We start from the raw sequence: 12,449 nt of genomic DNA on the forward strand, positions 1-12,449 counted from the left end.
CCTACTACAGCTACCTGCAGGAATAATGTTCGTAGTCTGCTAACTTGTCTCCGCACAAATAACACAAACACGGATCCTTGTACGATCCAGTTCGCCTGTAGATAAAGCTGCGAAAACGAGAATGATACGTAACTCGAATGTGTGATGGACTGAAATGTTTTCTTTGGTAAAATAAGGAGAGTTTATAGACCAAGAGCTAGGTTGACCAGAAGAAACATCCGATAAAGTGGAAATAGCTTCTAAGTGCATATCTACATGGCCTTAGTGCATGCACTTGACCCACTCCATCAAGCTCATGCTGTTATGTGTCTCTCACCGCCCGGCAGAATCCACCTCATCAGCTAGGATAGCCTACTACTTGGCAGTAACTAAATAGGAGGACCATACATTCTAACAGCGTAAACTGATAATCCTCGCATCTGAACGAGACCTTTCCATATTTTCCCCGTCTTCATCCGATAGAATTTAGGCACCTTTCGATATCCACACACTCAGTATTGATCTTTAATTATCTGCGCTTCCAAAATGGCCGACCGTTTCCCTTCACTCGAGGACTTCGATTCCGGGGGTAAGTGCATCAACACAAGAAATGCGCGGACCCAACACTGATGTATTTCTAGCGCAAACCGATATCAAGGACCCTACTGCTGAGCCCTCAACCGATGATTTCCTCGCCCGCGAGAAGGCCCTTCTGGGAGATGATGCAGACCAGTTCGCGACCAACGATGACGCTGCTGCCTTCGCTAGTAACGATGATGACCTTCTCGGCGGCGCTGGTAATAACGAGCAGTCCACTTTCGAATCCCAGTTCCCTGACCTGACTAACCCTGAGGCTGTGAGTCGTTTGCCTAGACACTTTGAATTGAGGAGCTGACTTCAACAAACAGGGTACTGGTGTCTCCGGTGGAACCGCCATTACAGGAGGACCTTCCGTGAGCTACAACTCCGGATATCAGGCTTTCGCCGAGGAAGAGGAAGAGCCCGAGGTCGTCAAGGAGTGGCGGGAGCGTCGTGACAACCAGGTTGCCAAGCGCGCTGAACAATTCGCTGCGCAGCGAGAAGAGACCATCAAGGAGGCACAGCAGAACATCGATGACTTCTACGAGAACTACAACAACAAGAAGGAGAAGGGCATCGCGCAAACACGAAAGGAAGCCGAAGAGTTCTTGGCAAGCCGAGAGGACACCGTCTCTGGTGGCACCAGCTGGGACCGAATCGCCAAGTTGGTGGATGTCAGCGGTAAGGGCGCCAAGGGAGGTGCCTCTGGATCTGGCAAGGAGCGATTCCGAGAGTTGCTAGTCAGCCTACGAAAGGACGAAAAGGCGCCTGGCGCTACAGGCTATTAGAACAAGCCTGGTTGGATTTTGACTCAACTATCCGTGGATGGAGAGTCGCAGGTCTGCTGCAGTGCGCGCTAGACGCTGCTTTTTGAGGCATGCAACTTTCTTGAGTTCTTCATGTAATTCTAAATTTCTGGGAGTCCTGGTTTAATGGCAATGACGTGTGAATAGCGGACGCGGTTTGACAAGAGATATCGGTCTCCAAAATGCATATGAACGACTGTAACGATCTCACATTGGGTTCATCTCCGTCTATTGACTCAATCTACTAATCACGTTGGCCTTCCATAGCAAGCAAGTTGTGTCACCCACCATGCGAATCCCACTGCTTAGTTTCCGAAGTAAGAGTTGTAGCCAAGGACCTTGCGACCGGCACCGTAGAAGGAAGCTGTACCTGTCAGTATCCAAGCCCAAATTGACCTCCGTCCGACCAAAAACCGCGATTTACTTACCACCGAGGGTACCCCAGAGGAGGATGAGGTAGGGAGTCATGAGGATGCGGCTGCGAGGGCCCTGTCATGTCGGTCAGCTGGATAAAAGACAGGCTAAACCATCAATTTGGTCGTACAATCTTCCAAAGACGGGTGTGGTTCTTGTAAGCGTTCTGGTAGAATCGCTGGTTCTGGGGAACGGGGTTCTTGGCGTTGACGAGACTGGATGGGCGTCAGTGACGGGTTCTCGTATGATGTTATATCTTGCAGTGTCTGGAGCTCGGGATGAACCATTGACGTCGGGGAAAGTGGTCAAGGCTATCGCGAGAATCGTTCATGACTCAATTGTACGTACGGCATTTTGAAGTCGGTTAATGAGAGTTCTGGGAAGCTTCGAAGGTTGATTTCGTGTGGGGGTGGTTGAGTTGGTGAACGGAGGATGTCGAAGTTCGGGTAAAGAAATGAGGCCATAAGTTGATTGGGAGCCGGGTAAGAGTATGACTCAGCAGAGATCTTGACGTTCCTGTTGGTGGGGGCACGTGTCAGCGCACCTCTGTCACTGTAAAGTGCTCCAAGTTTATGATGCGCAACCCCCCCCCCCCCCNAAAAAAAAAAAAAAGATTCGGAGCTATGATGAAGGACTTATCGAAGAACTTCAAGTCTCAGTCTTAAGACAGTCTCGATGATTTTACTATTATCTTCTCGACTACAACCGATGCGATGATACGAGCCCAGCTAATGCTGGTTTATTTACCCAGCCATGCATCGAATCCCTAGACGATTTCGAATGCGCCAATCCGCATGTACTCCATACATCAGGACACTCACACAGCGAAGATCTCAGTATAATACAGAGTTGGCACCGGCATCTACAAGAATATACGAAAAAGACGATAGGCTGATTTCTGGCCGAGAAGCTGGGGGTGGGACGAGACAGCATAATATTCAACAAGAGACTGGAAAAAGGCCGCCAAAATCCGAATTACCCTTCCCGCTGGGCATTCGCCTGCGTCGAAGCCAAAAAGATACTCCATCGGGCCAGAAGTCCGATCTGGATGCCATATACTTTTGGGAGTGCCGCATTCTAACGAGCCGTCAGGATCGTGGAGACCAAGGAACATGGCAAACGCTTCTGGAGCTTCGGGACAGAGACCAATCGCATCTCTTAACCAAGACTGAAGCCCTGTTTCTGCGTGGTAACATCTTGGAGGCAGCGTTGACAAATTCTGACCGGATGGAAGAGCTTTTCAAGGTCGCAGCACAACTACTAGAAACTCACGACTTCAATTGGCCTGAACTATACCTGAAAGTGGTTCATTTCTATTTAGCACACGCTGATTACGAAACTGCATTGGGCTGGCATTTCAAACTCATGCCCATGTTCTGTCCTGAGTTGGATAGCTTCGGTGCTCTGCTGGCAAGTTGTGCCATCGACTTCACTCCCAAGCTTCAGAGTACTTTGACCAAGATATACGTTTTCAGTCCATACCGTGAGTTGTACGACTATGTTGTGCCGGCTCTCTTTGAAAGTGGCCAGTCACATGCCGCCCGTGTCTGGAGGAAACGGTTCAATCTTTTCAATGACCATCCCAAGTCGCCTAAGTCCATACCTTTCTTGGATTTCCTTTCCCGCTACTTTTCCGCAATCCAGCTCACGAAGGAAGAGCTGGCGGTACTTAATGGAGACACCTGCCTTGGTGATGGCGTTGGTACTTCTGTACAAAAGGACACCCAACTGGAAACGCACAGCTTTTTTAGCGACAGGTTTACAGCACGATGGTTCGCCAGCTCTTGGACATCTCCAGAGTTTGCGATCAACCTGATGCATAAGATTGGCCTCCGCACAATTAGCTATCATTCGTTGCAATCCATTGCATTGAGAGAAGATGACGCCCGCGGAGTTGCTGATCGCCTGACACAACTCCGAAAGCTGGGGATCAAAATAAGATCTGGAGCCTATTGCGATGCAATCATCTCCTTCGCCAAACGAGGTGAGGACGAGTTGCTCAGAACCCTTCTACACTGCGATATACACCCAGAAGAGTTTGGGAATCCAGAGACGCGGTCAATGCTACTTGCATCTTCCGCTCAACGGCAAGATTGGGGATTAGAGCGATTACTTCAAGAGGTTGAAGGTGTGGCAGCTACTCCAGGACCAAGCAAGGACAACATCATCTACATGGATCTCAATAAGCACCTGAGCATGGCTCTGTCCATGAAGCGTCTTGCGAAAGTCAGGAGTGTTGTTGATAAAATGGAAAGCCTGGATGTAACCATGGAGCGGGAAAACTCGAAAGCACTTCTAAACCGCATCTTTGAAGATATTTGTTACCATCCAAAGCTCAACAGGCCTCACACGCTTGACCGAGCTATTCACCTCTCGTTGAGAGTGGCACGACTTCGAGTTGCCGTTCCTGTTCGATACTGGCAAATATTGCTCCATAACCTCGGACGTCTGGGACGTTTTAATGATCTAGAAGGCCTAAGTTATGAGATATGTGAACTTTATAGGCCAGAACCAGGGGGTTTGATTCCCGTGCATCGGCAGGACCAGCCCCCCAGCCCTAATACCAAAGCCGAAGAGTTGGAGGGGGAGTCAGAGACTTGGTCTGAATACTATTCCTTCGCCGATGGGAAGAAGAAAAGGAGCCATTTTAAGGAGGAGTTCTGGAGAGCCGAAATAGGCCCACGCCAGAACGAGACAAATCCCAAACAGAGACATCACAAACGTTCGAAGAATCGAAACGATCCCAACTACCAATTTCGCATACCAGCAGATCTGCCATTCACGAACAGACAACACCCCATACAGAAGATTTTCGATATCGGTCTGCAACGCTCCATCATTCGATGGGGCTTTGATCAGACCTTGGCGCAACAGCCAATTCCACCTTCTCTCGTAAACGTCAAACCGGTGGGAATCGCAGACTTCGACCTGGCTTGTGGTGTTCGCATGTTGGCTGTTCTGAGAGACAAGGGTGTCTACGTTGATCCCCAAATAGTGCGAAGCACAGTAATAAATCGTCTCGCAGTAGCTCAATTGCCTATGAGGCCCAGGGCTAGGGCGAGAGACGATAGAGAGCTCTCCCCAGCGAACATGAAGCAACTTGTGGAATGGGCCTGGGGCTCTCAGATTCTCCCTAGTGAGGCGCAATTGGCGTTGGAGATCGAGAAGCAAAGGCCTAAGTTATGGAAGAGCTATCCGAGGCTTTTCGAAAAAAGTTATGATAACGATGATCGCATTTCCTCTGAACCACGCGCCTTGAGGGCCAAAGAGAAAGGCCGATTCCAAATAGAATAATAAATATATATAAAAATAAAAAATAAAATGGACAGAGAACCGCGACTCCAAACACATTAGTGACATGTCCCATTACTTTACTTGCTTTACATTGTATTGGTACATGTGTTTTAATAATTGCTGTCTCTCTATGCCCGCGCCGGGATATGCCAAGGGAGACAGCGGGTATCTGAAACTGCCATGAAAAACGCCTCTACCCATGTTTCTTGGGTTTGATCACCAACAGAATGATCATACCAAAGATTATAAGAATGAGGAGGAGAATGATCTTGCGTTTGGTCGTCCTCCGCTGGTAGCCAGAAGCTACAACTAGCTCCTTGTCAGCGGCTTTGACATCAGTGTTCATGCGCTCAACATTGTAGTCGATACGATCCAGCATTGTGCCCTGGTCGATAACCATGTTCTGGAGATCTCGAAAGAGGTCAGACAGTTCGATAATGCCTTGGGCAATATCCTCAATCTCTCGTTCACGTTGAGCAATCGCAGCATCATTAGAATGGAGCACTCTCTGCTGTTGGGTTGCTTGGAGTGTCGATTGTGAAAAAGATCGATCTGCGTCAGATTCTTGAAGAGATGGGTCGAGATAGGAACCTGGCTGTGGTGTACTAGATCTCTCGCCAGGACTCAACCCGCCAAAGCCACCCATGCCACGAAGCTCTGTGAGTCCAAGTTAGAAGAAGATACCGGAAAGAAACGGGGGGGTTACCAGCTTTTTAGATAAGCACTCTGCTTCTTTCTGAAACTAGCGCTTGCATCTTGAACTCGTGCAGCCAGCGAAATTTGAATGTTCTTGGCCATGGTCTCCTCTGCCTTTGTGATGGTACCTGCGTGCTGTGATTCCCGTACCATTTGTTCGATTCTTTGAATGCAGCGATGGCAGTCATGAAAGCCCTTGGTGATCTCTTGTGTAAGATTCTCTATTTGCGCTTCCTCGGCCCTTTTAGCGTCTTCATCATTGAAACCAGGTAGCACATGCTTTTGGTGTAGCTTCTCCAAGCTCTGGCCCTTTGTCGCGATTTTGGCAAGCAAGTCTGTGATCTCATCCGAAATGTCAGCCCATCGAGGGGGCAATAAATCCATCTCAATCACGGCATCGCCATCGTCTTCAAACGCGCCGGCCGACAGAAGGCCGCGACGATCGTCGTTCGCATAGCTGCTGGTATAGGCGTCGGCAAGGGGACCAGAAGCAAGGGCGCCCGGTCCATAGGGTCTTCGCTGTGTAGGGTGATGCGCGTAAGACTGCCGGTAGGAGATGTATCTTTTATTGCAAATTGCATTAGCATATAGGCTCGCTATGTGGAAGTGAAGCTGACAGCCATAGACAATGACAGGTAACAATGGGCGTCTTACAGGTTCGTGCGGTCTCGCCACATGGCGGACGCAAATTAGGGACTGAAGCTATGTCAGGCGCGGCAATATAATGAGTGCTTCGACTATATTAAATCGCGAGTGTGAGCGTCATAGGACGAGAGGTCAGGAAGGTATTGCTGTCATGAGTGAGAAGATCGCAAATGGAGTCGAGATGCGGGTTGAGGCTGATAGCTGGCTTCGGCTGGAGGCATTACGACACTGGACCAATTCCGTTGGCTACAATGACAGGGGAGAGGTGTCCCCTCTAACTTAACTACCTAGTACTAACTACCTTAGGTACCTAAGGTAACTAAGGTAGGTACTTACCTAAAGGTAGCTCTGTTTTCGAGGTAGGTACCTTAGGTACATCGAAAGTGAGGTGGTGAGGCACCTTGCCTCCGCTAAGAGCAGAACTCTTGTCTTATCACCGCAATACACTATTACTCAAAATCAAGCTGTGTATTTCTGGATGTCAAACTTGACTTTTAATTCGAAAAACTTGTGATAATAACTTGATAAACTGCACAAAGTGTGCAAATTATCAGATCATCTCTTCCCTGCCTTATCCGAACAATGCTTCAACAAATGCCGCTCGCCTGAAGTCGAAGCATCACTCTGGGCAAACCGCACAGTGTGCTTGAGCTGCCATGACGAGGTCCCTCCCCCTAATTTCAGGATCACCAGCCCCCTGAACATCCAAAACACAGTGCATTATCTCTCCTTTGTTAATGCATGTACCGTTTTCATGCCTTAGGTACCGACTTTCCCCTGACCTTTGGGTCTCCCCACGAAAGCTCCCACCAAACCCGTGAAACGAAAAGGTCCGACACTCTTGGCTCAAGACCCCGCGACCTCAGAACTTGCCCAAGTCATCTTTCTTCCTTCTCGTGCGATCGACATCCACCTTTTTTACCATCACAACCGTTGCTACCACATACATCCAACATGGTGAGCACGACCTGTCCGTTGCTTGGTTGCGCGACCTACCCATCAACCAGCATTTGCTTTACCGCCTTGTCCTCTGGCGCTATCGCCAATAAGCATTGACCCCGCGGCTCTATTGAGAGGGGCTGCAACTGATGTTCTGGTGATGCCGTTCAAGAGTTTAGACTGACAAGTTTGTTTCTGTAGGCCGACTCACTTACTGAAGAGCAAGTCTCCGAGTTTAAGGAGGCCTTCTCTCTCTTTGTAAGCCATCCCTTTTTATTTCGCCGCCTTGCCTCGCCGCGTCTTTCTAGAAGCTGTCGCTAACCTCGCTATGTAGGACAAGGATGGCGATGGTGAGTGATGCTCCCCTTTCCGCCAAGTTTCTTCGTTGGCCCCGTGCGAAACCCAAAATCGATCCAACAAAGCATGCGTCAGACCACTCAAATCATTTACATCTCTGTCTATGCGATATTCTTGAAGCGAAAACATGAGCTAAACGCGTCGCTCTAGGCCAGATTACCACCAAGGAGCTCGGTACCGTTATGCGCTCTCTTGGCCAGAATCCCTCCGAGTCTGAGCTTCAGGACATGATCAACGAGGTTGACGCCGACAACAACGGCACCATCGACTTTCCTGGTGCGTAGTATTCCAAAACGATTAGAGGACGGTCAGTACTAACCACTGGGTAAAGAGTTCCTCACCATGATGGCGCGCAAGATGAAGGATACCGACTCTGAGGAGGAGATCCGTGAGGCTTTCAAGGTGTTCGACCGTGACAACAACGGTTTCATTTCTGCTGCTGAACTTAGACATGTCATGACCTCCATCGGCGAGAAGCTCACTGATGATGAGGTTGATGAGATGATCCGAGAGGCTGACCAGGACGGCGATGGCCGAATCGACTGTGGGTTGCTTGAGATTAAGATATATAACAGCAACGTCCAGTTACTGACAAGACTACAGACAACGAGTTCGTTCAGCTCATGATGCAAAAATAAGAGACAATATTCTGATACCTCATCGACCAAACCTTCGGTCCTGCTATCTCTCGCTAGTCGATGAGTAACGAACATGCATGGCATGAGGAGGGAACTGGTTGAATCTTCTTTACTTAGTGGCAAAACTGCAAGCGAAATGAAGGACATCTGGGACTGGTTGGACTGAAGTTGTGGAGGGTAATCGGCTTGCTTCCCGTGTTACTTGCTATCTCTGTGGCTTTTGTGCCACAGAATCTGCCTACATGGCTTCTAACAACTGAGAAATTTTCCATTTGGCCCGCAAACTGCATATTCGTGCCCGTATATTTACTGTTGTCAAATTTGTGATTGCTACGATAGCCAGTCTGCATCAACTGATGGCCTACCATCCAATGGCTTTGGTGAGGGGCAACGAATCGGTGGCGGGCGGTCTGGAAAACGTGTCCGCCGTTGGAGCCAATTTTCTCGCTGGGCCATGACATGGAGGAACAATCAGCCCTACAGCCCACAGGGCGGGAGCCTGGAAGCGTGGCTTATCGAGCATAATGCCTGTACTCCGTAGTCTAATAAGGGTGGGTATCTACATACTAATCCAGGGCCTCAAAAAGGTCAAAGCATGCCCAGCCTCTTTGGACATACATACATACATACATACATATGTACAAACATAAACATGACTGCCGAAACTACAGAACATGATTGACATGCATACTCCCTCGCCATGAATGGTCAAACTCAAGCTACCCTTTTGATCTTGCTGCTCAGGGGGAGGATCCGTTCATGGGAACTCCTTTGTTGAGGGAGCCAACCCTTGAAAGCTTGCTGGATATGAGTGGCTCACGGCTGATATAAGGCTCCAAAGAACCGAAGCCCAAATATTTAGCTAGACCAGTCGGAGAAGGCAGCCGGGAGCTTATGTACATGGCTATGCCACATCGTCTAATTATATTGCAAGGGAGCTGCTAGGTTTGACCCCACAGGAGTACGAGCTGATTTTCTCCAAAGTCTCGAGATGTCTGCTGCCATTTATTAAGGAAGGGTTCAAAAGGGGTTGACAGAGAGGGAAATGTGGCATTGGCCAGTCAGGGCAAGAGAACCGAAAAGAGTTCATAACCAACGTTTGTGCTTCGTGAAACCGCATTGACAACGGTTCTGTCCAGAATGCCAAGCAAGGGAAGGTTTTCAGGCACAGTACTCCGTACTCCGTAGGTAGGTAATTAATAGGAAAAGGACCCTGCTGCTACCATCCATACCAGCAACCTAGCTACATATGTACGTACAGCATGTCAGATGCCGCACTCGCAGGATTCATCACTACCACATATTTGTACGGCGCATTCCTTCACGTGGTAGTAGGCTAGTGATTACCTACCTACCTATGGGCGTATGGACGTATGGAGACCGCCCGCCGCAATTTCATGTCGTATTTTCAACTGGACAGAAGAGACGAGACAGCTCTCAGCCACATACACTGACACTGATTTCAGACATTCATGCGCTGAAGATTGAGGGTTTATTTTTCGACTAAGAACCAGAGTCATTTGCCCTTTTTCTGATACCCCCCCCGGTCCCGTCCTGTCCCTTCGATTCTTATCCGTACCTAGCCTAAGGTACTCCGTACCTACCTACCTCTCGCTCTAATAAGACGGGACGTGTCTAGACTCGGCCTCGGGCTTGGATGAGACTTGCTGTTGGTCCCCCTCAAGTCGAGACACATCGCCAATCTTTTTGACAGCTCCAACATCAACGCCTTTGGACTTACCTCAGCCTTTTTCCCGTCCTGGGCCTGCGATGTGAGGTCCCAGATCACGCCTCACTATCTTCTCTCACCTAGACCCTGTGCTGCTTATTAGCAGTCCACTAACTGCCTTTTCACACAATGGCGGGTCCCCTACGGCGAGGCCGTCTCTGGATTGGCGTCGCCTTCATCTGGATCTTGTGCTTTTGGTACTGGTCAAATTCGGACTCTGGCTTCAAGTTGTTTGGTAATGGAGATCCTCTTGCTGGAAAGGGCGCCACAGCTTGGACGCGAAGATTACCTAAATATCCTATTCCCAAGGAGAAACTAGCTTCCTTGCCAAAGATCACCGGAGATGTCAAGGTCCCCAAGATTCAGGCTGCTGCTCCGGTCGAGAGCGCCGCGGCCAAGGAGCTGCGACTGTCGCGATTGGCCGCAGTCAAGAAGAGCTTCGAGCACAGCTGGAGCGGGTATTCCAACTATGCCTGGATGCACGACGAGGTGACCCCGTTGACCGGCAAGTCCAAGGACCCCTTTGGCGGTTGGGCTGCCACTCTGGTCGATGCCCTCGATACCCTGTGGATCATGGACATGAAGGACGAGTTCACCAAAGCTGTTGCCGCTGCAGACGGTATTGATTTCACCAGGAGTCCCATGGCAACTATCAACATTTTCGAGACCAACATTCGCTATCTTGGTGGATTCCTGTCGGCATATGAATTGAGCGGAAGAGCTCATCCTATTCTCTTGAAGAAGGCTATTGAGCTGGGAGACCTGCTCATGTGTGCCTTTGATACACCGAACCACATGCCAGTTACTCGATGGGAATGGAAGAAGTGAGTTTTCCTCGACATTAATCACATGTTGACATTGTGGCTAACATGCTTAGATCTGCTTACGGCCAAGCTCAGTCTCCCTCGCGGGAGGCTCTTGTTTCTGAACTTGGTTCTTTGAGTCTCGAGCTCACTAAACTATCTCAGCTAACCGGCAACCCGAGATTTTATGACGCTGTCAAGAGAATTGGAGACCAGTTTGAATCTACACAGCTCAACACTCGCCTTCCTGGCATGTGGCCGGTAGTCGTTGATGCTTATACACCAGCCTTCCATGCTGGTTCAGACTTCACCCTTGGTGGCATGTCTGACTCGCTGTATGAGTATCTTCCCAAGTGGTATCTTCTTCTTGGCGGCCAACTAGAGCAGCCACGCCGACTATACGAAAACTTCATCCCTGTTGCCATCAAGCACCTTTTCAAGCGAGCATTGACACCTTCGGACAAGCCGGTCCTCATCTCTGGAGACTACCAGGTGACCGATTTGCCAGGCGAACAACCCAAGTACACCTATGTTGCACGAGGCCAGCATCTGACCTGCTTCGCTGGCGGTATGGTAGCAATGGGCAGCAAGATTTTCAACCGCCCCGCAGATCTCGAGATCGCTTCCCAGCTCACAGATGGATGTATCTGGGCTTATCAGGCTACGCAGACGGGACTTGGACCTGAGGTCTTCAACTTCATCTCGTGTGGCGGCGTCGATGCTAAGGACTCGAGCGATTGCACCTGGAACGAAGACCGTTGGCTCAAGGCTATTGAAGAACAACACGCTCCTGACTTCAGGGCGCCGCCGTTGAGAGGATCAGACTGGAAGAAGCCAACGGTTCAAGACGTGGTCAAGAAGCACAACCTTCCCAAAGGTATGATCGACGTGAGCGATGGACGATACATTCTCCGACCCGAGGCTATCGAGTCCATCTTCATCATGTATCGCGTCACAGGAGATGCACAATGGATGGAAAAGGCGTGGACCATGTTCGAGACGATCGAGAAGGTGACACGAACTGAGATTGCGGCTTCAGCGATAGACGATGTCACCAAAGCAGAGCCTACAAAGATGGACAGTATGGAGAGTTTCTGGTTGGCAGAGACTCTCAAGTACTTTTATCTCATCTTCAGCGAATTTGATGTTATCAGCTTGGATGAGTGGGTGCTGAACACAGAAGCACATCCTCTAAGTCGTCCAGATGTAAAGTAAGATTGTGTGTGGAGGACGGATGTGTACCTATTAAAGGTGCCTATGAGACGGAAAAGGGTTAAACGGTGTATGAGCGGTTTTTGTGTGTATTCCTAGAGTTGTAATATCATGTGTGTACGAATAAACAAGTATACTTATTATTGTGATTATGTTTCTTCTGTGTCTTTTCTTTTTGTTCTTTTCCTTTAATGATGTATGTATTCGTTCGTGCCTTAACATACCTGACCTTGGGAAGTACGGAGTAGTACCTACTACCTAATGGATTCAACAAAGCTTATTTCATCTAGCGATGACTAACGCAGTACGTACATAGTACTGCCAAGCAAATCTAATTCGGTGTAGGTCTGCTCTGTGC

At 49.2% G+C, this 12,449-nt stretch overlaps 6 protein-coding genes across 6 annotated transcripts; 4 read left to right on the plus strand and 2 right to left on the minus strand.

Annotated features, from left to right (window-relative positions):
• Positions 1 to 525: 525 nt before the first annotated feature.
• On the plus strand, positions 526 to 1,346 carry FMAN_11380 (uncharacterized protein; the record flags this gene model as incomplete). The annotated part of the gene is made up of 3 exons (XM_041834185.1): positions 526 to 568; positions 621 to 835; positions 888 to 1,346. 3 exons carry the CDS (start codon positions 526 to 528, stop codon positions 1,344 to 1,346), a joined length of 717 nt encoding a protein of 238 aa, XP_041684474.1.
• Positions 1,347 to 1,669: 323 nt separating this feature from the next.
• On the minus strand, positions 1,670 to 2,131 carry FMAN_11381 (uncharacterized protein; the record flags this gene model as incomplete). The annotated part of the gene is made up of 4 exons (XM_041834187.1): positions 1,670 to 1,728; positions 1,793 to 1,853; positions 1,909 to 1,993; positions 2,127 to 2,131. The coding sequence occupies 4 exons, from the start codon at positions 2,129 to 2,131 to the stop codon at positions 1,670 to 1,672; spliced, it is 210 nt and encodes a 69-aa protein (XP_041684475.1).
• A 400-nt stretch (positions 2,132 to 2,531) lies between these two features.
• On the plus strand, positions 2,532 to 5,072 carry FMAN_11382 (uncharacterized protein; the record flags this gene model as incomplete). Its single annotated transcript, XM_041834188.1, has 1 exon — positions 2,532 to 5,072. The coding sequence occupies one exon, from the start codon at positions 2,532 to 2,534 to the stop codon at positions 5,070 to 5,072; it is 2,541 nt and encodes an 846-aa protein (XP_041684476.1).
• A 193-nt stretch (positions 5,073 to 5,265) lies between these two features.
• Positions 5,266 to 6,445, minus strand: FMAN_11383 (uncharacterized protein; the record flags this gene model as incomplete). Its single annotated transcript, XM_041834189.1, has 3 exons — positions 5,266 to 5,729; positions 5,798 to 6,330; positions 6,423 to 6,445. 3 exons carry the CDS (start codon positions 6,443 to 6,445, stop codon positions 5,266 to 5,268), a joined length of 1,020 nt encoding a protein of 339 aa, XP_041684477.1.
• Positions 6,446 to 7,367: 922 nt separating this feature from the next.
• On the plus strand, positions 7,368 to 8,347 carry FMAN_11384 (Calmodulin; the record flags this gene model as incomplete). Its single annotated transcript, XM_041834190.1, has 6 exons — positions 7,368 to 7,370; positions 7,554 to 7,610; positions 7,687 to 7,702; positions 7,860 to 7,985; positions 8,041 to 8,253; positions 8,313 to 8,347. The coding sequence occupies 6 exons, from the start codon at positions 7,368 to 7,370 to the stop codon at positions 8,345 to 8,347; spliced, it is 450 nt and encodes a 149-aa protein (XP_041684478.1).
• A 1,858-nt stretch (positions 8,348 to 10,205) lies between these two features.
• FMAN_11385 (putative class I alpha mannosidase) lies at positions 10,206 to 12,094 on the plus strand (the record flags this gene model as incomplete). The annotated part of the gene is made up of 2 exons (XM_041834191.1): positions 10,206 to 10,900; positions 10,954 to 12,094. The coding sequence occupies 2 exons, from the start codon at positions 10,206 to 10,208 to the stop codon at positions 12,092 to 12,094; spliced, it is 1,836 nt and encodes a 611-aa protein (XP_041684479.1).
• Positions 12,095 to 12,449: the final 355 nt, after the last annotated feature.

The sequence above is a fragment of the Fusarium mangiferae genome, assembly GCF_900044065.1.
Source record: "Fusarium mangiferae strain MRC7560 genome assembly, contig: FMAN_scaffold008, whole genome shotgun sequence".
NCBI classification, from domain to species: Eukaryota; Fungi; Ascomycota; class Sordariomycetes; order Hypocreales; family Nectriaceae; genus Fusarium; species Fusarium mangiferae.